Here is a 27846-nt window from a genome sequence, read left to right on the forward strand (position 1 = left end):
ATTATATTTTCAAACAATATCGTAGGCCTGCCGCCTATTGACCTAACATCTCTTCTGAATACAGACAGGGACGGTAAGATGATCCGCCCTGGGCGAAAGAAGAAAAAGGGAGAGAAATTGGAGGATCAAAGAAATTGAGTATCAAAAAGAGTATGACAAGAGTAAAAAAAAGTTATAACTCTTTATTAACTCTGTTGTTCATATTTTTTTTAATCCCCCTCCCCCTATAATACTTTCACGTCGCCCCTGAATATAGGAATCATCATATAGGAAGCGCGTCGGTATCTGTTGAAAATGAAGCCACAAGGGCTAACTCGTTTTAAATGCTTGCGGTTAAAGTAAATATCAGGTCATCAAATTCCACTTTTCTTTGGGATACATGCCTAAGAAGTGGCTAATTAAACATGTTATTTGGAGGAAGCTATTTCAAGGGAGCGAAGGTATTTGCACAAAGATGTCTGCGAAACGAAACTACCAGCACAAAACCCACAAACAAACCCCGTTCTATTCGTCGCTTGGGAAACGGACGACGCTTTTCATTGAGAACCTCCCATCCCTGCATAATTACAATGGAAGCATGCGAATGCTTTGTAAATAGACAGATACACCTACCACAAGTATAGTCCGTCCATTGATAGACCATTAAAATCCCGTGGTCTTCTTCAGATCGATAAAAGACATAAAGACTACGCCATAATTCTGTACGCCATAATTTCCACTATTCACCGAATATCTGAATCATACGCATTTACGCCTCCGTTTCTTAGAGGCTGACATAGTGGTATAATCAACTGGCGCCGTATAGTGAAGCACATCATCTATTTGGTGAGTGGCGAATCATTCTTCAGTATATTCGTACAAGTTTACAGCATATTAGTGTATAGGGTGACCTTTTAAATATGAATGTATTTCTACACGTGTGCGTTCAAGTTGAGAAATATGAATGAGTATAATGGGTGCTCATTTAGTACTTTGTATATAGAGTCGAGAACAGATTCAGCGGAACACAAATCAAGGTAACAAAAATGTATTATAATGTATTTTCATTCATGAATCATGCACGTGCTATCATTACCAAATTATTCGCATCCAATAAATTCTTTTTGTGTGTTTGGCTGATACCCCCCCCCCCCCCCCCCCATTATTCGAACACACACTGGTCGTCTGAACAGGTGAGAAGGGTCGAAGTCATTGTCTGATAGGCATATTTTGAAATATATAATGTACTTTTGTTAGTAATTACTTTGGTTGAAAAATGTTTCTTAACGATGAGTAATGATCAATATTTCGTGTACAGATAAAGTAATTGATTTTTTTTTATGCTTGTGCCGATTTTACCCAATATTGTAATTGTAGTGCGTGCTAAACAATTATGAGAAAATATATCTTTGTTATATTTCTTAATCTAATTTTACAATAATTCATTTATTCTTTGATTTGCTATTCATTAATTCATTTTAATTTATCCATCGCTTGTGTTTCTTTATTGGCCATGTTTACTCTTATCTATTTACATTCTTTTTATTAAGATAAAATATTGATTATGTTAATAGCGATAAGAACAATGAGCATGGCCGTACGCAGCGGGGAACCAGGGGGCAGTAGCACCCACAACTTTTTTGGAAACTTACATTTTTTGACTGAAAATATTCACATAATTCACCAAAAGTATGCACGAAATCTTTCAATTTCACTTTACAAAATGGAAAACCGTCCAAATGACAAGCTCGGTGGCTTCACTCCCTCGCTTTTGAGTTTTTCGAAAAAGTTTGTGTGCCCTGCCCCCACCCAGCCATTTCTGCGTACATGCAGCCTTAACAATGAATGACTGAATGAATGAATGAATGATGGATGATGATGATGATGATGACGATGATGATGATGATTAAAATGATAATGATATCAATAATAATGATGATGTTGATTATAATCATTGATAATAACGATGAAAATGGCAAAAAGTTTTTACACTAGAATTGCTTTAAAGGGGTGGTCCGGGCTGAAAATATTTATATCTAAATAAATAGAGTAAAATTCACAAGGTAAAATGCTGAAAATTTCATCAAAATCGGATAACAAATAACAAAGTTATTGAATTCTAAATTTTATCAATATTTTGTGAAAACAGTTGTAAGCACATCGTCATGAATATTCATTAGGTGGGCTGATGATGTCACATTCCCACTTTCCTTTTTCTTATGTTATTACATGAAATCATAAATGTTTCATTTTTTCATACGATCATGTAAATGATGTGTCTCCATTATGATGAAATAAGTTGCGGCAGTAAATAGCTAATGCACTTATTCAGTTGTCAATCCAATTGTTTTAGTTCTTGGTAGAAATTTTTTGAATAAACCTAATTTTATATAATAAAATGCTAAAGAACATGTGGGAATATGACATCATCAGCCCACCTAGTGAATATTCATAAAGACATGCCTAGAACCGTTTCACCGGAATAATGCCAATATTTAAAACTCAATAACTTTGTTATTTTTTCCGATTTTGAACAAATTTTCAGCATTCTGCTTTGTGAATTTTACTCTTTTTATTGAGATATAAATATCTCCAGCCTGGACCATTCCTTTAACTCGATTGTATCTTGTATTGAAAATATGGGGGGCATTTAAGTGATTCGTCGTTTTTTCTTGTACATGTAATGATCGCACCTAAACTTTTTTAATGATTAATAAACTTTTAATACCTCGGTCACATTAGCTGTACGGCGGCCGTAGGACAAGTCGAAAACAGCCGTTTTATTCTTTTTTTTCAAACCACCTATATTTAGCTGGTGCAAAAAAATGTTAAAACGGCTGTTTCGACTTGCCGTACGACCGCCGTAGAGCAAATGTGACCGAGGTATAAAAGTAAAATATTTTTTTGTATTTTAGGGGTAAATTAAGGTTTCTTGATATACATGATACGCGAATTTGAGCCTTAGAATATACTTGATTTCCACACTATTTTAGGCCTATAGAAAAGTATAACTTGAACACTGACAGACTCTTTGTGTTACTTTGTGATATCGCATCAAAATTCGATGCGATTGTGTTTGTTATGTGTATCCATTACAAACAATTTTGTCTTATTTCAGATCCACAACTTCTTAAATTTTTTGCTGTTACAAAGAACTATTTTGTTGTTGTCATCATATTTTGTAAAACAAAAATAAGATTAAAATCGACGTTAAATGGAATGAAATGATTTTTTACCTGAATTCTGATAAGCATCAATGAGTTTCAATTACCTCAGGCATTGCACTGTCCATGTTATGTACATCATCATGCATTGCTGTAAGTTAGGGTGGTCCCTGAATTATTGATTGATTTTTAGGAGTGTTTTGTTTTATTGACGCAAATTGTTTGACTGAATTCAAATGAATGATCTCGTGTTTATATATTGATAAATGCATAATGATATGATAATCTATATGTATTTAGAAACAGCTATGGCAACATCATCGACAATATTATGTGTTTTGAGTTTTCGCAAGATTCCTTTTGAAATAACTCGATCCTAATATTAAGTTAGTTTAGATAAAAGAGAAATAGAGAAACATAATTATGAACATGATGAATGAAGTTTAAATGAAAAATCCGTTAAAGAATATAGGCCAATCATGCATGGTGATGATGCTAATAATGATGCTATTATTGATATAATGATGCTATTTATTTATAGGCTTAAAGGGGTACTCCGGACTGAAAACAATTAGATGTATCATGGAGTAAAATCCAATTAGCATTATGCAAAAAATTTCATCAAAATCTGATTTAAAAAAAATAACAAAGTAAGTGAATTTTAAAGTTTAGCAATATTTTTTTTAACAGTTTTTATGCACGTCATCATGAATATTCATAAGGGGACTGATGATGTCACATCCCCACTTTCCTGTTTCCTATCTTATTACATGAAATCAAAATTGTTTCATTTTTTCCTACATGTGTGAATGATAATTATGTCTCCCCGTACAATACATTAAGTTGCAGCAATGAATATCCAATGCATTATTCAGTTGTCAATCATTTTTTTAGTTCATGGAGGAAGGAATTTTAATAAACATTATTTCATATAATAAAATTTAAAAAAACAAGACTAGTGGGGATATAACATCATCAGTTTGCTCATTGGATATTCATAAAGACACACTCTTCAAATAGTTGGGCAAAAAATGCCCAACTTTTAACCAAACTTGGGCAACATGCTGTCCACACAGCTATCGGTTAAATCTGCCCAAATTGGGTAATGATAAAACTAATAATTGGGTAATAAATTTCCTCGATTGGATAATAATTGCCCAAATTTATTTTACCAACATACATTACCCAACACAGTGGACAGTACTATGTTGCCCAACATTTTAAGTGAGCATGCCTAGAACTGTTTCACCAAAATAATGCGAATATTTAAAATGCCATAACTTTATTAGTTCTTGTCCGATTTTGATCGATTTTTTGTGTTTTGTTTGTTTGATTTTTTCTTTATCTGGTCGAAATCATACTTTTAGCCTGGAGTACCACTTTAATAGTAAAAATCGGCCCAATTCAATAGCAATAATACATTACCAATGATAATATAAAATAAAAATCAGCAATAATTATAAACATCTTTTATAAAGCACCATATTTCCAAAAATCTGTTCTGATTTACAACAACCTAAAAAAAAGGTAATTAACAAATATTGCATAAAATAGAAAAAACATGTTTTTAAATATTTCGAGCGATTCTTCTGATTAATTGGATCCTCGGTAGCAGAGCATTCCAGGGTGATGGAGCTGAAGCAGTCTCATAGAACATTTAGCTGGATTTGCCAGATTGAGGCCTATATACCAGCATGATCAACTTATAGGCATGATTCTCACCACCCCCCCCCCCCCCCATGATCTCTAAAAAAATTCGACTTCAAATATTTAGCATGATTAAAATCAAATTCGAAAGACAAAGACAAAATTGAATGTTTGACTGATTCATTACTCGTGCACTGAACTTTCATCTTTCGGTGGCAGCGGTGGGATCGTATGAAATTGAAAAAAACAATGCTTAGGCCTATAACAAAAGACCATTGTTGATTGAGGGGGAAGGGGGAAAACATTCCCTCGAATTACTGTATGAACAATATTGAATCAAATTATATTTTGTACTGATTGTGCTGTTGGCACACGGCTAGTAACGATATTTTTTCTAATAGGGTCTAATATTGCTATATAGGCCCCCTAATATTAAAAAAAATATGGAATTGTTATAGGTTTAGAATGTTGTTACAAGGTAGGTGATACCCTTTTAGACATTCGAGAAGATTGTAGGCGGGGTGGTACATGGAGAAAATGTAACCTTTCTATATGGCGTCTAATATAAGCATATTTTGTTGCATTTTGTTCGCATAATTACAGCCAGTAAGCTCGAGCTTGATAAAGGGTCTATTTTTGCCGAGACTAACAACCTGCGTTTCTCTTCCGTACACAGTGCGTGCTCCACTGCACTACTATGGGCTGTGGTTCTTCCAAATCACTGGACGTACCATCGGGCCCCTCGGACTACAAGTACATGGTACAGAAAACTTGGGATCGTGTGAAAGGAACAGTCGACAGCAACATGAACGGTGACATGAGAAAACTGGTGGTCCGACGGTCAGGATGGAAAACGGTCAGAATATTTGTATCATCCACCTTCAAGGATTTTCATGCAGAGCGAGAGGTTTTGGTGAAAGAGGTAAGCAGAGGTAAAAATACGCCAAAATGAATTGGTGCCGAGTGTTGCTGACGCGTGCAATTGCCAATGCAATGCCACTGGATCAATGATTTGCAGAGAGGTGCGAATACAGGCAGGTGTTTTACATTATTTACATTACAAAGTGTGCATAAAGTGAAAGTGATTAACTGCAAAGTACTCCTGCTTTCCATTATTTTTGTATGTGCAGCCACTGCCAGCCACACAACTATATAAAGGGCAAAAATGAAATAGATTCACTCTCGAGTCAAGATAGTAAATTTGTTCACTTTCACTTTTTTCTCTATCATCACCACATCACTTACTCAACCTGTGTTATTACTGTACTAGTGTTAGACTATCCATGCATTGAGTTATTTTTTTTTTCGTGTTCGTGGGGGGATTGAGCTCCGTATGAAAGTATGAAACCCAAACAGATTTGGCTTACATGTAGGACCCCTAGTATTTGAAATGTTACATGTAGGTTCCGGTCTAGACCAAAAGCTTCAGTCTCTGTATTTTGGTTGTTCCGCTGAACTACGTTGGCTCACCCATACATAATGAATGGGGATTATAGTGAAATGTCAGAAATTGTTAAGGAAATCCCCAGAAATGACGGTTATTCCTGTCTAGTTCCGGTCCAGTCATCTTGTTGCCTTTTTAATGATGAACTTCATGATTTATAACCATAGATGATAGATCTTTATTCCAGATGCTGAGAGGTCCAATATATTGTATTTGAGCCGGGCTCCACACTAACCTTTTTTTTTCTACTGGTCCAGCATGTTCATGTCGGACCAGTAGATAGATACCTAGTTTTCCCCATTTTACTGAGTCAAAACATAAAATTTACTTGTTCCAAAAATAAAGAAAACATAAAGACTTGAGTTTATTTTGCTGTCTTTTATTGCCCCCCCCCCCCCCCCAAAAAAAAAAAAAAAAAACATACAAACAAACAGTACATACATGTGATTCTTAGAAGATACAACCATCTCGGGACGACTAGACAATGAATCACTGATTCTCAATTAAAGATTTTGAAGTTATAAAAATTCTCAAGCTGTGGGTTTAAATTATGATCCCTAGTGTGATTGAGTAGGTTAACATATGTATGTATGAAGGTGAAAATTCAGGGTCATAATGTTCATGCAATTCCTTTCAAAAGCTCTACTTTGATAATGTATTTGAAACTAACATTAAATACTCGATTTTAATCAAATCACTGAAATCTTTGCAGTATGTCAGAATATGTATAGAAAATTAAAATGCACAGCAATGCAATCTGCAATAATTTCATCATGAAGATAGAATATTGTTAGAATTAGGATTCAAATATTGAAATGCAATTGTTATGCACTCATATTTCCGGCAATGCACCTCTTTTGGATTGTTTGAGGAATGCATATATGAATACACAAAAATAGACACCTCTAGGCTTTCTGCCCCATTAATTTCAGTTCATTTACAATGGGACTATAAACTAGTTTTAGTAGTTAACTTTGATTAAAAATGGATCTGGTTATAGCTGTGTATCTAATAGAAATAGCCTAGAGGTGTCTATTTTTGTGTATTCATATGCATTCCTCAAACAATCCAAAAGGGGCATTGCCGGAAATATGAGTGCATAACAATTGCATTTCAATATTTGAATCCTAATTCTAACAATATTCTATCTTCATTATGAAATAATTGCAGATTGCATTGCTGTGTATTTTAATTTTCTATACCAGTATTGTACATTGTAGACAATGTTGTCTAAACTGAACAATACTGGTACATGTACATGTATGTATTGTTCATTGTTGGATGCACAAAACCAGTGGTTCTAATCTACTTTTAGCACACTTGATACATGACAGATGTAATGAGCAGCGAGCAGCTTCCTTATGTATTAAAATAAAATCACTGAAATTTAATTTTCTCAAAAAATTGATGTTTCCTACATTACCTTCGGTATGTCATTAGACAATTGTTTAACAATTGTTCCTGAATCAAAAACCTTCTTTAATAGTCATCATAAACCTCTAAAAAAATGAAATTTATGCTTTATTCATATGGGGCAGCTGCTGGTCATATATGATGCCACAAATCAAAACTTAAGAATCTAGTAACTTTTTGATTTTTTGATGGATTCTTAAAAAATTTAAACCTTCAACAATATTTTTATCTGCTATTTTTACAATGAAATTTTTGTAGGGTGATGAATGCTTCAGTTTATTAAATTCATTTTGTTCTTGGATGGAATTGCAATTCATTGGACTCTAATCTAAACATATATATACTTTGTCACAGGAAACTGTGTTGGCAATACTTTTCCTTGCGATTGTACTCTGTTGTACTCATAATTTTACAGTTGAGTTCATCATTATAGTTGTACAGTTAACCTATGAATGTCAAATATGCAAATCACCATATGAAGAATATTTTGAATGCATGCTGAAGAAGATAATGAAATAAAATCAAATTTAAATAGTGATTGGACCTCTAATATACCATTATTTTGGGTCAGGTATATTTTGAATGTTTTTAAGTATTCCTCGATAGGAATAGAACTTCATGCCTTTATTGTATAAATTTTACTTGTAGGTGTTCCCTGATCTGAGGACCTGGTGTGAAAAGAGACGGATTCATTTGGTGGACTGTGATTTAAGATGGGTGAGTACATGTACCTATTTTTTCGTTTACACTTTAAGGAAATTGAAATCCTGAGAACATGTCGGATTATTTATAAACAGACAATTCCCCCCCCCCCCTCCAAAAAAAAAATATATATATATAAATTCAATGAACGTTTGAGTAAAAAAAATTAACAAATAATAAGAAAGTTATGAGCATTTGAATGTTTAATCGCATCATGGACAAATTGTAAGAGTTTTCATTAGAATGAGCGAAGATACAAATGTTTTGATGTATATTTTCACATAGTTTACATAGGGGAGAGTAATAGGCCTACTGTACTTCTCTGACATCACAAATCTTGGTCGCATTGCCAATGAGAGGATCTTCATAGCATTAGTGATCTCAACGTTTGAATGATTGTCTTTGTTTTTTCATTTATGTGTTTCATGTTGTTGGTTTTTTTGGGGGGGGTATATTTTTCTGCAAATCTGTTCCAACTTCCAAGGGTTTAATTTTCCTTGTTAACATGTATTGTGAGGTGAGAACTGTTTCACAGTACTATCTATTTCAATATTATTAATTTCAGATCCACATATAATTGCATGCAGTTCAAAGTCATAATGTATATGTATACCAGGTATGCCATGTAAATGTGCATGGTGGAAGCATAGATTACAGTTTATAACTGTGTGCAATAAAACACAGTTCATATCCATAAATACCTTGTTGGCTTGGGTATCACATTCCATTTTAATTTATGATTCTTGTTCTATGATCGTTAATTGGCCTACTGCTGATGTATATGAACAGAACGTTGTATAGTATCATGAGTTGACTTGCAATGCTCTATAGCATTAAAAAAATATATTCTCCAATTTAATGTGGATCCTCATTCGAAATTGGCAATGCAACTTCCAATAATTGCTGAGCTATTTCCATATAACATGTTATACTGTATTCAAATGTAAGTTAGAAGATTTCAATTATTAAGTTTTCTTTGATTTCCAGCAAACTTGCCAATTTGAAAACTAGTGATTTTCACTCAAGGGTACAGGAAAATAAAAGTAAATATTCTCTGTATAGGGGGCTATTTTCACCTTTTCCTCGGCGTTCCAATTATATCAACCAAGCAATAGCCGAAATTCTCAAGGTGGTTGCGATTGTAGCATCATAGTATTTAGATGTGCAGTGTATTATTGATCTTCATTCAAGCATGGATTAAGCACCCTTTGCCAAACGTAGGCATTTGTAATTGGGAATTTCATTAGTGTACATGTATGCAATGAAATGAGTGTAAATGCAATCTGCATGATGATTTTATGTTTCCTATTTCCTCGTGTAGGAAAAATGGTCTGAATGTACCCATACAATCATTTTTTTTAACATTTGGCACCTTGTGGATATTGCATTGACTGTTCTCATTTCATGTCATAAACAGAACATTTTTACTAAGACCAATTAAAGGTCAGGGACTTTGCCTTCATGTTAACCCATTATGTTTTGTAACACAATTTGATTTGGGTAGGCCCTTTAATACCAATACCATGTACACAAGCAGAATTTCCAAGCTGCCTGAGATAACAGGATGCAATGAATGGGTTAACATGGTAAAAGTTATTAAATGAACACTATGGCCCGTGTTCTGAAGTCCAGTTTAACTAAGGTCAAGTCTAGGCTAAAGTTAAGGGAAGCTACATGTATGAGTGTCAAGAATTTGTTTGTAACACTGTAAGTGTAATGCTCCTTTTGTTTATTTACATGTACATCCTTCCCAGAAGGAAAAACCAGTTCCACTGGATCCTCATGGTTTAATAAGAGAAAAACTATTGTATTTATATTTATAAAAGATATGAATGCCAAACGTGATGATAAATTGATCACCAAATGCTTTATTTTGCTCAGTCTGCTGTATAAAGGTAACATACATGTAGTTCAAAATGAGGACGTATGCACAGAAACATCAATCAACATAGAGCCATGCTTATAATCTGGCATGCATTTCCACATTTCTCTTCTCTTTTTTTCTTGTGATGAATTCCTGAACTGTGAACAAAATCCATACGTGTTAAATTTTATAGAATTTCTCTGCCATATTGAAAACAATAAATGTACACTGTAACAGCATTACACTTGAACACACAGTTCGGAATCGGGGTTGAGTGCATGCATGGACAATGAATGGAGCAATACCAATAAAGTGGTGAGGAATATACAAAATGTGTGTCATGGTAACAGTGTCAACAATAAAGCAATGAGGGTATAAATTAGTCCTTGGGCTTGGATGCCACTAAAGGTCATTATTAGAATGTCTGCCATTATACTTACATGTACTCATGCAAACAGATTCTTGTGTTGAGTCGTGTCAACCCCATTCTATGAAATTATTGTTAAAAGGCAGTAATTATTTTAATTGTGTCCATTAAAAAATGTGTGCACATGTCATGCACAATGACAATGTACCTGTACAATGGCATGGATCTATCCCACCTCTGCCACCAAAAGTACACTTTGGAATTACAGCCACATCGTCACTGACTTTGAGGAATAATTTTTGCATCGTGATATTGCTCATATATCATCATGCGTGTCAGTGCAAGAATGCCCTTAACACCATATTTTTGTGCATAACCTGCATGCGAAAACGCCCTTAGCAGCATGCATGATGGCATTGCGTAAGGGCCGAATGGTGCGCAAAAATGATTTACTGATGGCAAGAAGGCTCCGTGTCCGACACAATGCTGTACATGTATACTGTATATTGTAGCTCTGTTTGTTGGTTAGCTTGGGTTGCGGACTGTCAGTAGCCCTGCTGATGAGTTACATGTACATGTACAGTGTGTTATGTTCATTGTATGTAGCATACATGTACTTGTACCTGCATTTATAACAGGTCAAGAGCACAACAAAACTTCCTTGAGTCAGAAATGCATGTAATAAAACAAAAATATCACTCAATCACATCGCTTGATTTTTCATTTATAAAGATTTATTCAATGAGCATATCTCCTGAAAGGCTGAAACTTTGCAAGCCTCAAAATGTGGGAGTCAGGTAGTTTTATTTTTCTCCCTCTCTCTTATTTTAATGAAATTTGACAAATTTGAATTACATGTACTTTGCTTTAATATGAAGCACCATCATAAATGATTATTATTGAGAAAAAAATAATCTACACATGTATTCCTTCTTTCAACTACAGGGTGTTCCATAAGATACTACATCCACACTGAGGATATGCCTTGGAGAGATAGACACCATCGTAAATGATTATTATTGCGAAAAATTAATCATACATTCGCGTATACATGTATTCCTTCTTTCAACTACAGGGTGTTCCAAAAGATACAAAATCCGAGGAAACACTGAGGACATGCCTTGGAGAGATAGACACCATCATAAATGATTATTATTGCGAAAAATTAATAATGCATTCGCGTAGACATGCTTAAACTTCTATTCCTTATTTTAACTACAGGGTGTTCCAAAAGATACAACATCCGAGGAAACACTGAGGACATGCCTTGGAGAGATAGACAGATGCTACCAAGATAACATCATGCCATTCTTCCTCAATCTCACAAGGTAGACTTTATTGTGATACTATGTACCTTCTGGCTTTCATTTACATGTACTTGTCCTTTGGCCCCAATGCTGGAGATGAGGATCTATGGAAAAAGTGTACACTGAAGTCATAAATAACAATAGATATCCATGTTTACAGCCATTTTTTACGGCTAGGGCAGTAAATTTTTCTACTTAACCAATCACAGCACAGTTCAGAAATCAATTGCAATCCGTCTGTGGTACATAAATATCGGAAATTTTTCATAGACCTGTTCATACAATGTACGTAATGGACTATTTTACATAAAAACTGTGACAAGTCCTTGGGTTATCAAAATTGTGCAATATTGAAAAAATAATGAATATTCCATAATGGGTTTATCATTATGTTTATATATCGCTTCAACATGATATGACTAAAATATTGTCAATTGTGAAAAGTTAATCATTATTCTATTGACTACAAATGCTGCTTTGTATTGCTTTAAACCAGCTCAGAACTTTGTAAGTTGGTATGCAAATGTCCGCTTTTCATGGACAAGCACTAATGAAAGCATTTCTTTCAGTTCTCCCTTCCCTACTCTTAGTCTTACAGAATTGCAGCTCATAATGCATGTATATAATGAGTTTTCAGACTTTGCAATATAATATCGACCAGCACTAATTTCTGATAACCTCTATCAACTTTGGACAAATAATTAACCTTCAATTAAGAGATGCTTGTGAAAGTACAGGTATTTTAATGTACGAACATCAGATTCAACTTAAGCTGGTAGGAATAAGAATCATTGAGAATCTCACAAGTGCATATAGTAGTGCTTAGTTATGAAGAGCTTTATGATTCCCCCACCACCCTATCCACCCCCACTCATGGCACTGGGAAGCGGGGTTGCTGAAGCAACCCCAACATTTTCCCAGGGGATGCTGCATGTATTATTTTCCATAGGCAGCACGCCCTGGAATTCTGGTAGGTGTGTCAAATTGGAGAAATGTATGGAAAATAAACAAGATTTTAGTGTTGAAACCTTTTTTCTTTTCTTTTTTTTGCTTGTTAAATTTACTTCAGCACCCCTAGCAAAAAAAAAATAAAACTTTAATCAACAAGTAGGTCTTGAGACAAGATGGAAAGTCCCAGTCAAGTCCTTTAGGCTGCACATTCATACCTCTTTCCTCAAGCAAAACTCACCAAACTATCCTAGCCTGAAGACACAGACCTTTGGTTTCACTATTCGCATAATGCATAGTCTGAAGTAGTAAGACTAGATATGTACTGTGGCTGCCTCTACCATACAGAGAGATTTGGAGTCTAGTCTTCACTCTCCAGAGACCTGATTATTGGTTTAAAGTGTCGAATAAGAGTCTGTGCTTGCAGACTAAAACTACCCCTAGATTTTGTATCTCTAAAAACCAGATACAAGACCTTTAATGTGATATTTGCTTCTTCTTTATTTTCCAGTGAGCGTTGTGGCTGGATTCCCACAACTCATGATGTACCAGAGGCATTGTCAAGAGAATACCGTTGGGTCCATGGTCTTTCAGTCACGGAGATGGAGATCCTCCATGGAGCGTACAGGATAGACAACCCAAATGGTATTTTCCTCTCTGTACTACATGTAGATATGTTTGGAGGTGGGGTGATAATTGAAGATAGTGTTCAGCAGATAATGATGATGATGATGCTGATGATGATAATGATGATGATGATGATGCTGATGATGATGATGATGATGATGACTTATGGTGGTGGTTATGATGCTGATGATGATGATGATGATGATGATGATGATGATGATGATGATGATGATGATGATGATGACGATGACAATGATGATGATGATGATGATGATGATGATGATGATGATGATGATGATGATGATGATGATGATGATGACTTATGATGGTGGTGGTGATGATGATGATGATGATGAAAATTATCAATGCTGATTATGATGGTGGTGGTGGTGATTATTCTGCAGGTGTCCCTGCTTCTACTGATAATGATTGCAATGGTGGTCTACTGCTGATGAAGATAATGTAGTTGGGGGAGAAGGTTTGTCATGATGACTACAGTCAATCTTCGTAATCACTTTCCATTTCCTTTTCTATGACTTGCAGCTTTCTTCATGATTAGGGACCAAAGTTTCTTGCAGACACTACCGTCTGAATTCAAAGATGAGTTTGTTGACCCTAACCCTATCGCCCCTCACAAGATGGAGGTTCTGAAACAAATGCTTAGGGAAAGGCTGGTAAGTATGCATGTACCTGTCACTAGTAGGAGATGAGCAGACTTTGACATCTACTTATAAAGCAGACATACAGTACTGCTCAAAAGTTAGTGAACCCCACCAGAAAATTAACATATTTAAATTGTTCAAGTTCTGCCCTGTTTTAGATATTTAATTGTCGAGTCAGATGATAAAATATTATATGTAATAAAGATTGCTTCTTTGGGCTCGCTGATCATTGTACTGTTGTTTTCTACATTCAACACTCAGCATGAAAGAGTACATCTTGTGGTAGGGATCACTAACTTTTGAGCACAACTGAGTTTGTTTTTTCTGATTTTCATATTGATGAAAACAATGAGGCAACATCAAATTAAATGTAACTTCCATTTGGGGCTAATAATCATAAAATAAGTTCAAAAGTACCCATGAAAGAGCACCCAAGTGTTGGTATTCATAAATGTTTAAAAAAAAATTTGAGTCAAATATTATTGGTCGAAAATGAGTATTTGCTGAGCAATTAGCCAAGTAAGCTTGGAATTTAATATAAAGTTGATGGGCCTTTTTGCAAACACTAACATTGCATATGGCCATGTCTGTCGTTCAGCTGGCGGTTTTCAGCACACTCTGGTTTCAGTCTAGATTTCGTCATACTATCTTTATGTATTTGCTGACAACTAATCATGATTTTGAAGCCTTTCTCTCTCATTGTCACAGCTGTAGATGTGGCTTTAATATTTTGTTCATATAGGTTGTAATTTCACAATGATGGGTCGACTTTGCATGGGTCATGTTCACTTAGTATGCTTTGTTAAACAATACTTTGAATGCTAAATTGATGACTCGGAGTTGATTTTTTTTTTTTTTTGTCGTTTGTTTTAGGGATCACGTGTGCACTGGTACAATGTGGAGTATTCTGGGGTTGATGACGATGGAAAGGTAGAACTTAATGGTCTCCAAGAGAACTTTTCCAAGCTTGTAAGTAGTAAAAGAACAATCAAATACCACTTTTGTTATTACATAACATAATTATATTATATTGGATGGCTCAGAATGGAATACCAGAAATATCCAAAGAGTTTGGGCAAATATTCCACGAATCGAAGATGAGTGGAATATTGGCCCTAACGAGTGGAATATTTCTGGTATTCCATGAAAGAAAGCCATCCAATATAATCAATATCATCTATCCCACCCCCGGCAATCAAAAAGAGGGAGAAATTTGATTAAACAAGTCAAACACTTATCACATAATGGCATCATCACTTCATAAGATTTTTTTGGTCGTTGACATGCGACTTGCATGTAGTTCATTCTGATGTCATCAAGCGTAGTTGATATGATAATATATAGTATTCATTTAGCTCCATCTGTGTAAGCACTGATTCAACAATGCACTATATATTACCCCAGGTTAAGCACCGCCTTGTGTTTCTAGCACTTGGTAAGGTTCTATGATATTTGCTCTAGCGACAATTGCTCCGATGGAAAATTTGCATGTTTAGCTAAACATAAAATCTAACCTCCAAAACTACATAAACCCTAATCATTATCTTCACATTATTCTGAATCAAAAACTCAATTACAACCCTAACACAATGCCCTCTGAGATATTAAGACAGGAGCAGATGTCGCAAGAGCATATGTTGCGTCAGCCTTGGTAAACCCAACAAATTACTCCTGGTGGGTACCCATTCACCCCGCCTGGATGGAGTGCAGCAAAGTGCATAGAAGACAATCGTCAACCGTAGGCAATGTAGTCACATGTGGCTGTATTTGGTAACATCCCAGTCTATGAACTACTAGATTGTATGTTTGAAACCTGGTGCTTGTTAGGGTCACAGCTATTGTAACTACCATGGTAACAGTGCTCAGCAGCCAATCGCAATCAAGGTTACCATGGTAAATACAATGGCCCGTATTCTGATGTCAGGTTTAACTTAAACTCAGGTTTAAAGTTGTGGTTTAAGTATGGAGAGCCAATTGTTACATACATCACTAACAGTAGAGATATCATACTTCAGCTCATTTGGCTCACAAATCATTCATAATTGTCTAGGAAGTATAAACAGATTATTGTCTTCACCATCGATTGATCAGGAAAGAGCACAGTAAACATAAGAAACATACAACTTAATAAATAATTTTGATACTTTTGGCTTCCCATACTTAAACCACAACTTTAAACCTGAGTTTAAGTTAAACCCGACTTCAGAATACGGGCCAGAGATTGCAAAGTTTCCATAGTTTTAAGCCTTTATGAAACAGTTCCTTGTTCTCCACTTTTAGAAACGGACAGTTTTAATAGATTCACAATTCAACCCTGATGCTCCTATTTGGCAAAAATGTAAATATGCGCTTTCGCAAAACAGCTACTCTGTCTTGCACATGACATAACAGCATTTTGTTTCAAGTCATGTAAATGCATTATTAGACAGAAGTTGCATTTTTAATTTCAATTAGGCTTGTTGAGTATAACTCCACCAGCCGCTGCGACAACTGCAATAAACTGATTTGTTAGCTTTTGACACTAGGTTGATAATTGAAAGTGACATGATTAACTTGCTTCTAACCTTGTAACTAAAAATGTCTTCACTTTTTGTTGAACTTGATGGATTAATTAAAGAATTTCAATAATTTTTCTTTTCATCTTGCAGGTTTATGACTTTTTCCTTAAAAGAATTGAAGAGCAGTACCCACTTCTGGAGACCAATCTAGACCCTTACCAATCAGTCAAAGAGGCTCATGAAGTAAGTGATGAAATGATATATTGGTGTATTACCCATAACTCCTGTTCTTCTAGTCTACCATTTCATATGCTGACATTTTCTTTAAGGATTGCATATCTGCCAATTCCAGATTGGAATGTGACTAGGGCCCCGTAACACAAAGCTTAGCGATTAATCGCTATTTTGAAAGAGCAATTGCGATTGGTTCCTCGTCAATCTACTGAGCAAAATGTGTATGCAACAATGATCGTGATAGGTTGTTTCATTTAGCAATTTAATCACGAACATTTTATATTTGTGTTACGGAACCTAGTTTGGATTCCAAAATGGACAATCCCACACAGTTGTAAGCCCAACTTGCTGTTCTCTCTATTTCTTATGAGAATTTTTAAATAATCACCAATGATCATGAATTTGACAGTTCGTCAAGTGGGATAAGAAAGGAGAACAAATGGGGCTGGATGTACAAAATATTGATAAATCTTATGCTTTAGCTCCAGATAACTGGTTTGCCAAATGTGCATCCCCAGGACCCTATTTTTATCTGCTAAATATATTTAAAAGTGGGGGCAAACTAACAAACACTGTGTGTTGTCTCTCATTGATTGTGTGTTGTAAATTATTATTTGTAAAATATACCCTTTGAGATAATTATTCATAATACCGAGGTTGAATATGCCTTTAATTTTATTTCTGTCGAAAAACTAAAATGGTTTTGACAGGAAAGATTCATGTTTTGCTATTCGGTAATACAGTTATTGCGATATGAACATATTGAGTAATGAATCAGTGTGTCCTCATTCAATCGGGCCTATATTACAAGTCTTCACTGCTCAGAATGATGCATTATGGGTAAAGAACCAGATTTGAGAAGTTGAGGACTTGAGATGGGGCTATTAAGACTGCTGGTTCGTATGCCTTTAAAGGACAATGATCAAATGACGTAACCCTAGAGCTATAACCACAATTCTCAATCTTCCCTGCAACCTTTCAGTCATTCCTGAAGAGTCGCGGAGGCTCGGTGCTGGGTAGGAACGAGATCCTTGAACAGATCCAGACGTATGTGACGAGTAGCGGAGACAACAGGGCTCTGGTGATGAGCGGAGGGGCAGGCTGCGGCAAGTCCTCCATCATGGCGCGGACAGCGGATGTAGCGCAGACAATGGCCTTGAACAAACGCATCCCAGGGTATGTATGCTAAAGTTAATGGTTCCATGACATTTTTTCCTAGTGATCATTGCTCCACTATAAATTCCTTCCACTAATTTAATGACTAACTTCAACCCTGGATTACACATTATACCCTACCATAAACCTAACCCTAAACTTACTGTAAAACCTTATTGCAAACCCTTAAATCTTGGATGAAACAAAGCCCGTAGCAATTTTTACTGGAGCATATGTCAAGTCATTAATTTAATTTGCACTATACAGGTTGTCCCTGATGAAAGTAACAGAATAATAACGAAGTCAATTGGCAAATGTACATGTTGGAATGAATTGCCTACTATCGTGTAAGCATGCATATACTTAGATTTCATTAATGTTATCATTCCTTGTGAGTCATCGGCAGCTCCGTTATGAGTTATAAAGTGCGGCTTGCTCTACTTTCTTTTCTTATCTTAGTGGAGGTGAAACTGGTTGGCATGTCTTCTACCATTTTGTAGGAGCTATCCCAGGATCGACTTCCCTGGAACTGTGCCTCAAACGGCTTCTCAAGGAGCTCAAAGCTTTCAATGTAAGTATCTTTCTTGTCCCTTGTAGAAATAATCTTGACGGCAGTTTGTCATAAAGGTAAATTGGTACATTGGTGTCATATGTCGCAGAGTGACTGTGCATGTTAACAGTAGTGAATGATTATTAATTTTACAAAGAAGAAGTGATGGCAACTAAAAAAAAAAAAAAACTTTTGCCATGAAAAAAATCCTCTGGGAAATAAATATTTAAAAACTGTGGCAAACAAAATTATGCCATTGACACTAAACCATCTTTCTGTTAAATTCTTTTTTACAAACTTTATTTTGCTTGATCTTTTGGCCGTCCTCCTTTCTTGGACTCCTTTTTTCTGCCTTACACCCCTTCCTCCTTTTCCAGTTGATATTAGTGCTTTTTACTCTCTGTAGAAACCACTATATTAATTTGTTTTATTACTATTTGTAATATTTGGGGTTTTCAGGAAGCCACTATGCCCAAGAATCTAGAGGCCTGCTGTCAGCTAGCCTGTGGAGTTCTGTCAAACCCCAAGACGCAACCACTCATCGTTATCATCGACGCTCTTAATCAGGTATATTCACACTACAAAAAATATTTACAATTTGAATAAAGTGCCTGACACTTACTTTATAAGAAGTCTTGATGTCTTTTATGATACGCCAGCCATGGCGTAATTTCCTTCGGCAAGAAATTTATCCACATTGTGCTGCACTCGACCCAGGTGAGGTAAATGGGTACCTGGCAGGAATTTATTCCTTGAAATGCCACAGTGCTGTAAAAGGCTGCGGGACAAAAGCCAGGGTAATGATATCCAATTAAGTGCATAGGGGCGCTTTGGCAGTGATATGCACTATATAAGCATGTTGGTATTACAATGTATTATTATTATACTGTGTGATCATTACAGCTTTAAAGTTCGTTTCCTTAATCTCTTGCCTACTGGAACTAGGTAATCCCTGTACAAATCTATGGGGGTTGAAGAATTCAGTAGTCAAAAGGTTAATGCAGATAAAACATTGATTCATTTAGATGCCATGTCCTCTCATTCCCCCAAGTTTTGTCAAGAAAAAAAAATGTGTATACTTGCAACTACTTTTTAACCATACACATGTATTTAACCATATATATGTATGTGATATTCCATCCGAGTTTTATGATGACAAGACCAGATTCGTCCTGAGTTGGCTAACCAGAAAGCTCCTAGCCATGATTAGAGATACACCGCCCCCTAGGCGCTCTAGGAGTGGGCCAATATATAGTTACAACTATTTCTAACCTTAGACATATGTGTGATATTCCTTTCATTTTTTTATAGTTTGATGATGACAAGACCACATCTGTCCTGAGTTGGCTACCCAGAAAGCTAGCCCCTCAGGTTAGGGTCATCTTAGCCATGATTGACGATACCCCACCCCATAAGGAACTCCACGAGAGGGCCATCAAACCACAGGAGATCATTGTCACACCCCTTGACATGTCAGCAAGACAGGTAAGACCGGACTCCTTGAACTTACCTCTCCTCTCCCCACACACATCTTGTTTGGTTCCATGACATTTGCTCTGGCGACAATTGCTCCAATGGAAAATCTGCATGTTAAAGGGGAATGAAACCTTTGGAACAAGTAGGCTTGTGTCGAAACAGAAAAATCAAAGAATAAGAACAAAAAAAGTTAGAGAAAAATCTGGCAAATAATAAGAAAATTATGAGCATTTGAATATTGCAATCACTAATGCTATGGAGATCCTCCCATTGGCAATGCGACAAGGATGTGTGATGTCACATGTGAACAACTTTCCCTTTGATGGACTATAAAATACCCTCAAAATGTCTCTTTTTGCTTTCTCTTATGGTGATACAAACTCTTTATCCATAATGTATTCTATAAAAATCTGTATTACATGCCCTCCTATAGAAAGAACACATGATCTACTGATAGATGTGATAAAAGAGGCAATTTAAGCAGGGCTCCACACTAAACCTTTTTTTCTACTGGTCCAACCTATTCATGTCGGACCAGTAGATACCCAGTTTTTCAATTTTTTACTGGTCCGAACCTAAAATCTACTGGTCCAAAAAAAGAATGAAAACATTTTAAAAAGGCGCAAGTTTATTTTGCTGTCCTTTCTTGTTACCCCCCCCCCCCCCAAAAAAAAAAAAAATGAAGGAATGAAAGACAAAAAGAAAGCAAGACAGAAAGAAAGAATAAAAGAAAGAAAGGAAGGAAGGAAGAAAAAAGAAACGGTAAAGAAAGGATAGATGTGAAGGAAGGAAAAAAAGAAAGAACTAAAGAAGGAAAGGAAGGAAGGAAAGGAAGAACAAAAATAAGAAAGAACAAAAGAAATAAAGGAAAGAAATGAAACTAGCAATAAAGAAAGAAAGAACAAAAGACAGAAAGTAGTGAAGGAAAGAAAGAAGAAGCATTAAAAAAGAAAGAAAGGGTAAAATGAGAGATGGAAAGAAGGAAAAAAGAAAGAAAGCGATGGAGGAAGGAAGGATTGAAAGAAGGAAGAAAGGAATTAAGGAAGAAATAAAGAAAAGGTAAAATGATAGAAGGAAAAAAGAATGAAGGAAAGAAATAAAGAAGGAAGGGAAGGAAGCAAGCAAGCAATATAAAAAAGAAAGAAAAGCTAACAGAATAGATAAATGGAAGAAAAAAAGACTGAGACACAAAGAAAGGAAGGAATGAAAGAAGAAAGGAGAGAAAGGAAGCAAGCAGTAAAAAAAAGAAAGAAATGGTAAAAGGATAGATTGAACGAAGGGAAAAAGAAATAACAAAAGAAAGAAAGAAGAAAGGAAGGAATGAATGAAAGAAAGAGAAAGGGCTGAAAGAAGGAAGAAATAAAAAACAAGGGTGAAGAAATGATGGATGGAAGGAAGAAAGAAACAAAAAAAGTAACAAATGAAGGAAAGAAAGGGTAAAAAGAAGGAAAGAAAGGGTAAAAAGAAGAATAGAAAGGAAGAAAGAAGAGATAAACAGGATGGATGGACTCAAGAGAGAAATAAAAAAAGACAGAAAGAGAAAAATAAATATTTTTTTCAAGGATAGAAAGAATGAAAGAACAAAAAAGGGAAATTAAAAAAGAAAGACAGTAACAAAAAATGAAAGAAGAGAGGGAAGAAACAAAGAAAGATTTAAAAGAAAGAGGAAAGAAAGATAGAAAGAAAACAGAGGAAGAAAGTTAAAACTATCATCATAAATAAATTGTCAGTTTCTTTTTGGCTCAATTAAAATATAGCTACGAAAGAAAGTCAGAAACCAAGTGTATCAACACACACACAAATGCATATATGGGGCTACCATGTATTAAGACGATAGGCCTATCACTCGAAACCCGATCTGTTTGAACTAAAACAGAAGTGAAAGTTCTCTCCTTTTACTGCTTAAAAATGACCCAAATTTTTAGGAAATATGGACATTATAAGAGCTTTTCATGAGTGTGAACTGTGAATTTTGACAGTTCTGTGTGAGATTTCTGCCAGAGGTTAGCCAAGTTTCGTTCGTGCAGCCAGTAGAAAATTTACCATGTGGGCTGTGTGGCTGGCTTCATGTACACTGCACTGAACATGTATGTTACCCTAGTAAAAATTACATGCTATTCATTCTGTGTGTATTCTGTGTGTGAATGACAGAATTTAATGGGAGGAAAGTGGTTTGCAATTTGAGTCATGGAATATTTTTTATGTTTATGTTGGACCAGTGAATTTGACCATTTCTGGAAAAGTTACTGGCCCAACAATGGTTTTTATTACTGGTCATGTCGAACCCATAAATCTTGCTATTTTTGGAATAATTACTGGCCCGACAATGATATTTTTTACTGGTCATGTCGGACCATTAAATCTTGCTATTTCTGAAAATATACTGGCCCGACAGCGATTTTTACCGGTCTGGGACCGTCGGACCGCCGCTAGTGTCGAGCCCTGATTTAAGTGAAATATATACTAAAGTAATGGGGAGAGTTTTTCACAAGTGACATCACACATCTTTGTCGCATTACCAATTTGAGGATCTCCATAGCATTAGTGATTGCAATGTTCAAATGCTCATAACTTTCTCATTATTTGTCCGATTTTTCTCAAACTTTCGTTCATCTGTTTCTTTGATTTTCTGTTTTCACACAAGCTATCTTGTTCCAAAGGTTTCATTCTCCTTTAAGCCTAACATAAAACCTAACCTCCAAAACTAAATAAAACCTAATCCTTATTTTAACATTATTGTAAACCAAAAACTCTATTACAATCCTCACTCTAACCCTATGCCCTCTGAGATATTAAGACAGGAGCAAATGTCCCAGGAGCAAATGTTGTTTCACCTCTTGTTGTCATCCCTAAAGAAAACCAACCTGGTTTCCATCTATATATGCATTCTTCATTTTATCGTGAATGCAGGGTTCATCATTAGTGGTGGCCCGCAGCAACCAAAAATGAGAGTCTGGCCACCAAATTCTGTAAAAGCCCACACTTGGTGGCCTGGTTTGGCTAGCAAAGTTTTGTTAAATTAGTGATTCTATTGTTTTGGACCACCAGAATTGCCTTGCGGGCCACAAAATATATGAAATTAGGTTGATGATGGTGGAGCCTTCTTAAATGTATTTTCAATTGGCTTTATAAAGAATACTCATTGGCAAAGTGACCTAGATATTGTTGCTTGTTACTTTTGAGAAGTACTAGATCATACATTTTATTTACAAATTTATGAATGAATTGGTCATTGTTATCTGTACAAATAAGAAACAGGTCAGAAGTGCACATATTTCAGAACACTGTTTGTGAGTACACTTGCATGGAAATGTTTTATTAGTATTAAAGCACTAAACTTACATTTGTGAATTACTAGGTTAAACGCAGTGGCCCGTATTCTGAACTCGGGTTTAAATTAAACCCTGGTTTAAAGTTGCGGTTTAACTATGGAGAGCCAATTGTAGCACAAATCCCTAACAGTACACAGTCAAATTACTAACTCATATGACATCCAAATTATTCATAATTGTCTGGGAATGATAACTGAAGTATTTTTCTTCATTATGAAAAAAAAGGAAACAAAATAGTAAACATAGGAAATATACAATATAAACAGAATTTTTGACATTTGGCTCGTCATAATTATAGCACAGAGTTAGACCGTGGTCTAAGTTAAACCTGACTTCAGAATACGGGCCAGTGGATTTTATTCTGATAACCATTGTTTAGTCAAATCTGGGTCAACTCAGACCACATTTTTATGGAGTGCCTTTCGGCAGCTAATTTACCAATTGAAAAAGATTTTTATTCTGCCGTAAATAGTTGTCAAAAAATTAATTGAGTTGTGAAATGGGGAGAATAGGAGAATACAAAAATATTGTGAATTTTAATGAATCAGTCGATACATTATAATTGCCACGAATGTGGAAGAAATATTATGAAGCACCGCATTCCATAGAAGTATGGTTTAAAATTCTAGTTTAGACGAGGGTTGAACCTAGGTTTAATTATCAGAATACCACCCAGTGTCTTTCCAGTCTTATCTTTGTTCTTAAACCCCCTAAAGATGACATCTAATATTTATTTTTCATTCTATTTCTGGTAGCAAATTGTCACAGACATGTTGGGTAAATACAACAAGAAGCTAGGAGAGGATCAGATGGCTAGCCTTCTGTCTAAGGAATCTTCCCAGAATCCCTTGTGGCTGTCAGTAGCCTGTGAAGAGCTCAGGGTGTTTGGTCTGTTTGCCAAGGTGACGGACAAGATCAACAGTTTGGCAGATGGCCTGTTAGAGTAAGTAGAATGGCCGATTAAGTCATGAGAGTGATAAGTTGATCATGAAAAAAAAATTATCTAGAGGAATTTTCTTCAGGGGTATTTCCTTGGGGGGCATCTTCCTTTGGGTAATGATTGAGATAATTGTCACTGTTGATGATTTCCTACTGTGGGACATCGTGGTCTAGTGGTAATGACTCTTGTCTTTCAGTCTGAGGGACGTGGGTTTGATTCCCAGCCATGGCATGTTAACCTTTCAGCAAGAAATTAACCCACATTATGCTGCACTCAACCCAGGTGAAGAAAGAAGGAAGAAATTCCTTGAATGCCAGAGCGCCTGTAGGCAGGACAGCCATAGCCGGGGTAATAATAGCAGCATTCTGTATCCTCAGGCAAAAAGGGCTTCAAAAATCCTGCTATTATTTGTGATTGACAGATTTCCTTGAAGAAGTAATGTAATATTAGGTAGAAATTGTCAATTTGCCCAGGGGGGGGGTTCAGAAGGAAAGTTACCTTCAAGCTTATTGATTCCGGGGGCCCTGTTTCATAAAGAGCTACAACTATTGCGATTATGGAAACTACAGTGGGAGCCTTGATTATGATTGGCAACAAAGCTGTGTTACCATGGTAGTAGTCATAATAGCAAATTTACAATAGTTGTAACTCTCTAGGAAACAAGTTCCAGGGCATAAATTTAGGGACATGTTTTCCCACCATATGAGCTATGAAGATCAATGTCTCTAACGGGTCAATGCCGACTTCCACGCCCCTCTACAGGTTACTAGAGCAGGTGTTTACTCGCTTTGAGGAGGAGAATGGAGGCATGCTCCTGGTCGCTACCCTCTGCCTCCTGGAATGCTCCGCTACGGGTCTCCTGGAGACGGAGCTCCTTCTAATCCTCGGAGATGAAGACAATCTCATGCCTGCAGATAAGGATGAAGACAATAACAAAGGTGAGTCTTCCGAACAGGCCAAAGGGTCTTTCCTGAAGTGATTTGTCTTTTATTTTCTCACACAGCTGTTATAAACTACTGAAATCCTTGGATCTGATTGGCTGAAATTAAGTACCCGTATTTTCGGTTTAAATCATTGGCAGGATGCCTCGTTGGATGTTTCTAGTTTAAGGCCTGGTCCCACTGCACTTACAGATACAAAGAGGATGAAAGAAATGTTGCCATCTGTTGGAAAACGCTATCCATCCATGGTGTACTCATTGCATACGTGTTTCATACGCTCTATCCATTGAGCATCCGTCCACTGTGATTTCATCCTTTCAAAAAGTTTTGAGCTGCACCAGGATGTAAAACGTAAAAAAAAAAAATCGATCCATTGAAAAAAATTTTGAATCCATTGTGTACTCATTGCATACATGTTTCATACGCTCTATCCATTGAGCATCCGTCCACTGTGAATTCATGGTTATGACTCTAACATATTTTAAGCTTATAACCAATATCTATTTGTTTTGGGGGGCAGATCGTGGAGAGAAAGAGAAGGCCAACAAAGATGCTTCTCCGCTCCCTGCAGCCAAGTGGGCCGTGGTATACAGAGCTCTGAAACCGTTCATCAGGCCGTTCGGTGATAGCGGAGAAGGCAGGCTGGACTTCTACCACAGAGCGCTCAGCAAGGCAGTCAGAAAGAAGTATGTGGTGTCCACTTCATATCCGTAAACTAATAACAAAAACTAGTCAATTCAATTCAATTTCATTTCATTCATCATAAAGAATACAGTCAACGAAAATCACATAGATAAAAAAAAATACAAAGAAAATGTAGACGCAACATTTCTGATTGAGACATTTTATGAGAGTTAGGATCTGCGAAGTCTTATAAATGCCGACCCTGAACATATAATATGTTAACATAGAAAACAGAGCATAGAAAATACATACATACATGTCTGCTTAGAGAGTAGTACTCAAAAGACAAAATGTAGTATTCAATCACTTGCTTGCAGTGAAGTTTTGATGTAAAAAATGTGTGAATTATTTTTTCTATTTGTTTATGGTATACCTGATGAATGACTCGATCAATTGTAAATTTCTTGCAGGCTCCTCAACATTTTTATGTTCTTTTTATATTTTTATGTGTGTGAGAATTATTACTTGTGGTTTTATGATGATTTGGAATCAGTTGAATGGGTGAATAATTGAGGGCTATGAATTATGTGAGCAGCCACTGGGGCGAAAAGCATCCAATAGTTCAATATTCAAATGCAGTCTCTGATTAACTTATACTGAGTCTGGATCCCAAAATTTATCCAGTTTCCATGATTCAGTGCATGTTGGCATGAAAGTGTCAATAAAGTAGAATATAACTTAAAAATATCCACCGTGGGGGAGGCGGTACACTCTGGAGCATTGTCAGTGCGATGAAGCCTCTAGTCATTGTTAACCCTTCACATATGAAAGTTACATAAAACACATTCGAATGATTGAATTAAAAAATCCTAGTTATTTCTGGCGGCGGCGTCAACATCAAATCTTAACCTAAGGTTAAGTTTTTGAAATGACATAACTTAGATAGTATATGAACCTAGTTAGTTTTCTCTGTCACTTTTTAAGGAGTACTAGAGAATGTGAAGTCACATCTTTTATAGATTAATTCCCAGTATCAGTGATGCATTAAACAAATAAAAAGCATAAAATGTTAGAACTATTATCGTTGTTAACTTTCTATAATGTTGGTTCTTTTATGTTCGCCTTCTAAAGGTACTTTGACAACACAACCGCTGCACGAGTATACGACAGGACATGGTGGCACAAAAGACTTGCAGACTTCTTCACTGATGTTAAATCGGTTGAAAGGAAGGTCGAGGTAAGCTTTCATGAACACCTTACACGTAAGTTAGAGCGACTTTAAAAACGACTGGTGACCCTTTCTTACCCGCTAAATAATCACCAATTGACATTTAATGGTGAATGTCATTTACCACAAGAAAGGATCACCAGTAGTTCTCAAAGTCACTATTAACTTACGAACAGCTTTATGAAACGGCCCCCTGGGCAGTGATTTTTACTGACTTATTACTCTTAGCCAATCAGTTACGAGGATTTTCAGTAGCTTATAACATTTATAGTCAAAGAAAATCACAGGCTATTTCAAGTAGTGCTCCCTATGTAACTCATTTGTTTAAAAGTTACATATGCTCTGTTCCATTTTCTCTTCATACCTTTTTCACCTTTATAAACTTTACAAACAGACCTAACTGGCAGAGTTCCATGCCGTAAAAGCTGTTCATGTATGTATCCCAAACTTTGGCCGATTGAAATTTAAATGTTATAACCTGTTCAACTTGAGTAGACTCCACAAAATTTCTTAATGTTTGTTGATTGTTGACACTGTAGTCTATGGGGCTGATGCAAGAAAATATTTGCCATCAGTTTCAAATATTCTGTTGCAAGTTTACAAGTAATAGATGAACTTTATCTGTAGCAAAGCAGATTACAATCCTTGCAAGAAGCAGACCAGCAATCAATTACAAATTTACAATTAATTCCAAGACTTTTGAATGATGTGGGGACCGAAAATAGACTTGCAATCGATAGCAAG

General features: G+C 36.0%; 1 protein-coding gene across 1 annotated transcript in view; it reads left to right on the forward strand.

The window, feature by feature from the left end:
- Positions 1-577: 577 nt before the first annotated feature.
- The window catches only part of LOC129270960 (telomerase protein component 1-like), a 41421-nt gene continuing 14152 nt past the window's right edge, over positions 578-27846 (forward strand). The window contains exons 1-16 of the mRNA XM_054908301.2: positions 578-825; positions 5467-5712; positions 8296-8364; positions 11802-11908; positions 13347-13480; positions 14006-14136; positions 14998-15093; positions 16773-16865; positions 17839-18032; positions 18471-18582; positions 19021-19128; positions 19873-20046; positions 24125-24312; positions 25072-25247; positions 25771-25936; positions 27006-27111. Of these exons, the coding sequence (XP_054764276.2) occupies positions 5488-5712; positions 8296-8364; positions 11802-11908; positions 13347-13480; positions 14006-14136; positions 14998-15093; positions 16773-16865; positions 17839-18032; positions 18471-18582; positions 19021-19128; positions 19873-20046; positions 24125-24312; positions 25072-25247; positions 25771-25936; positions 27006-27111 (2079 nt within the window). The 5' untranslated portion in view covers positions 578-825; positions 5467-5487. The remainder of the gene's footprint in view (positions 826-5466; positions 5713-8295; positions 8365-11801; positions 11909-13346; positions 13481-14005; positions 14137-14997; positions 15094-16772; positions 16866-17838; positions 18033-18470; positions 18583-19020; positions 19129-19872; positions 20047-24124; positions 24313-25071; positions 25248-25770; positions 25937-27005; positions 27112-27846) is intronic.

Source organism: Lytechinus pictus, chromosome 11 (genome assembly GCF_037042905.1).
Source record: "Lytechinus pictus isolate F3 Inbred chromosome 11, Lp3.0, whole genome shotgun sequence".
Lineage (NCBI taxonomy): Eukaryota > Metazoa > Echinodermata > Echinoidea > Temnopleuroida > Toxopneustidae > Lytechinus > Lytechinus pictus.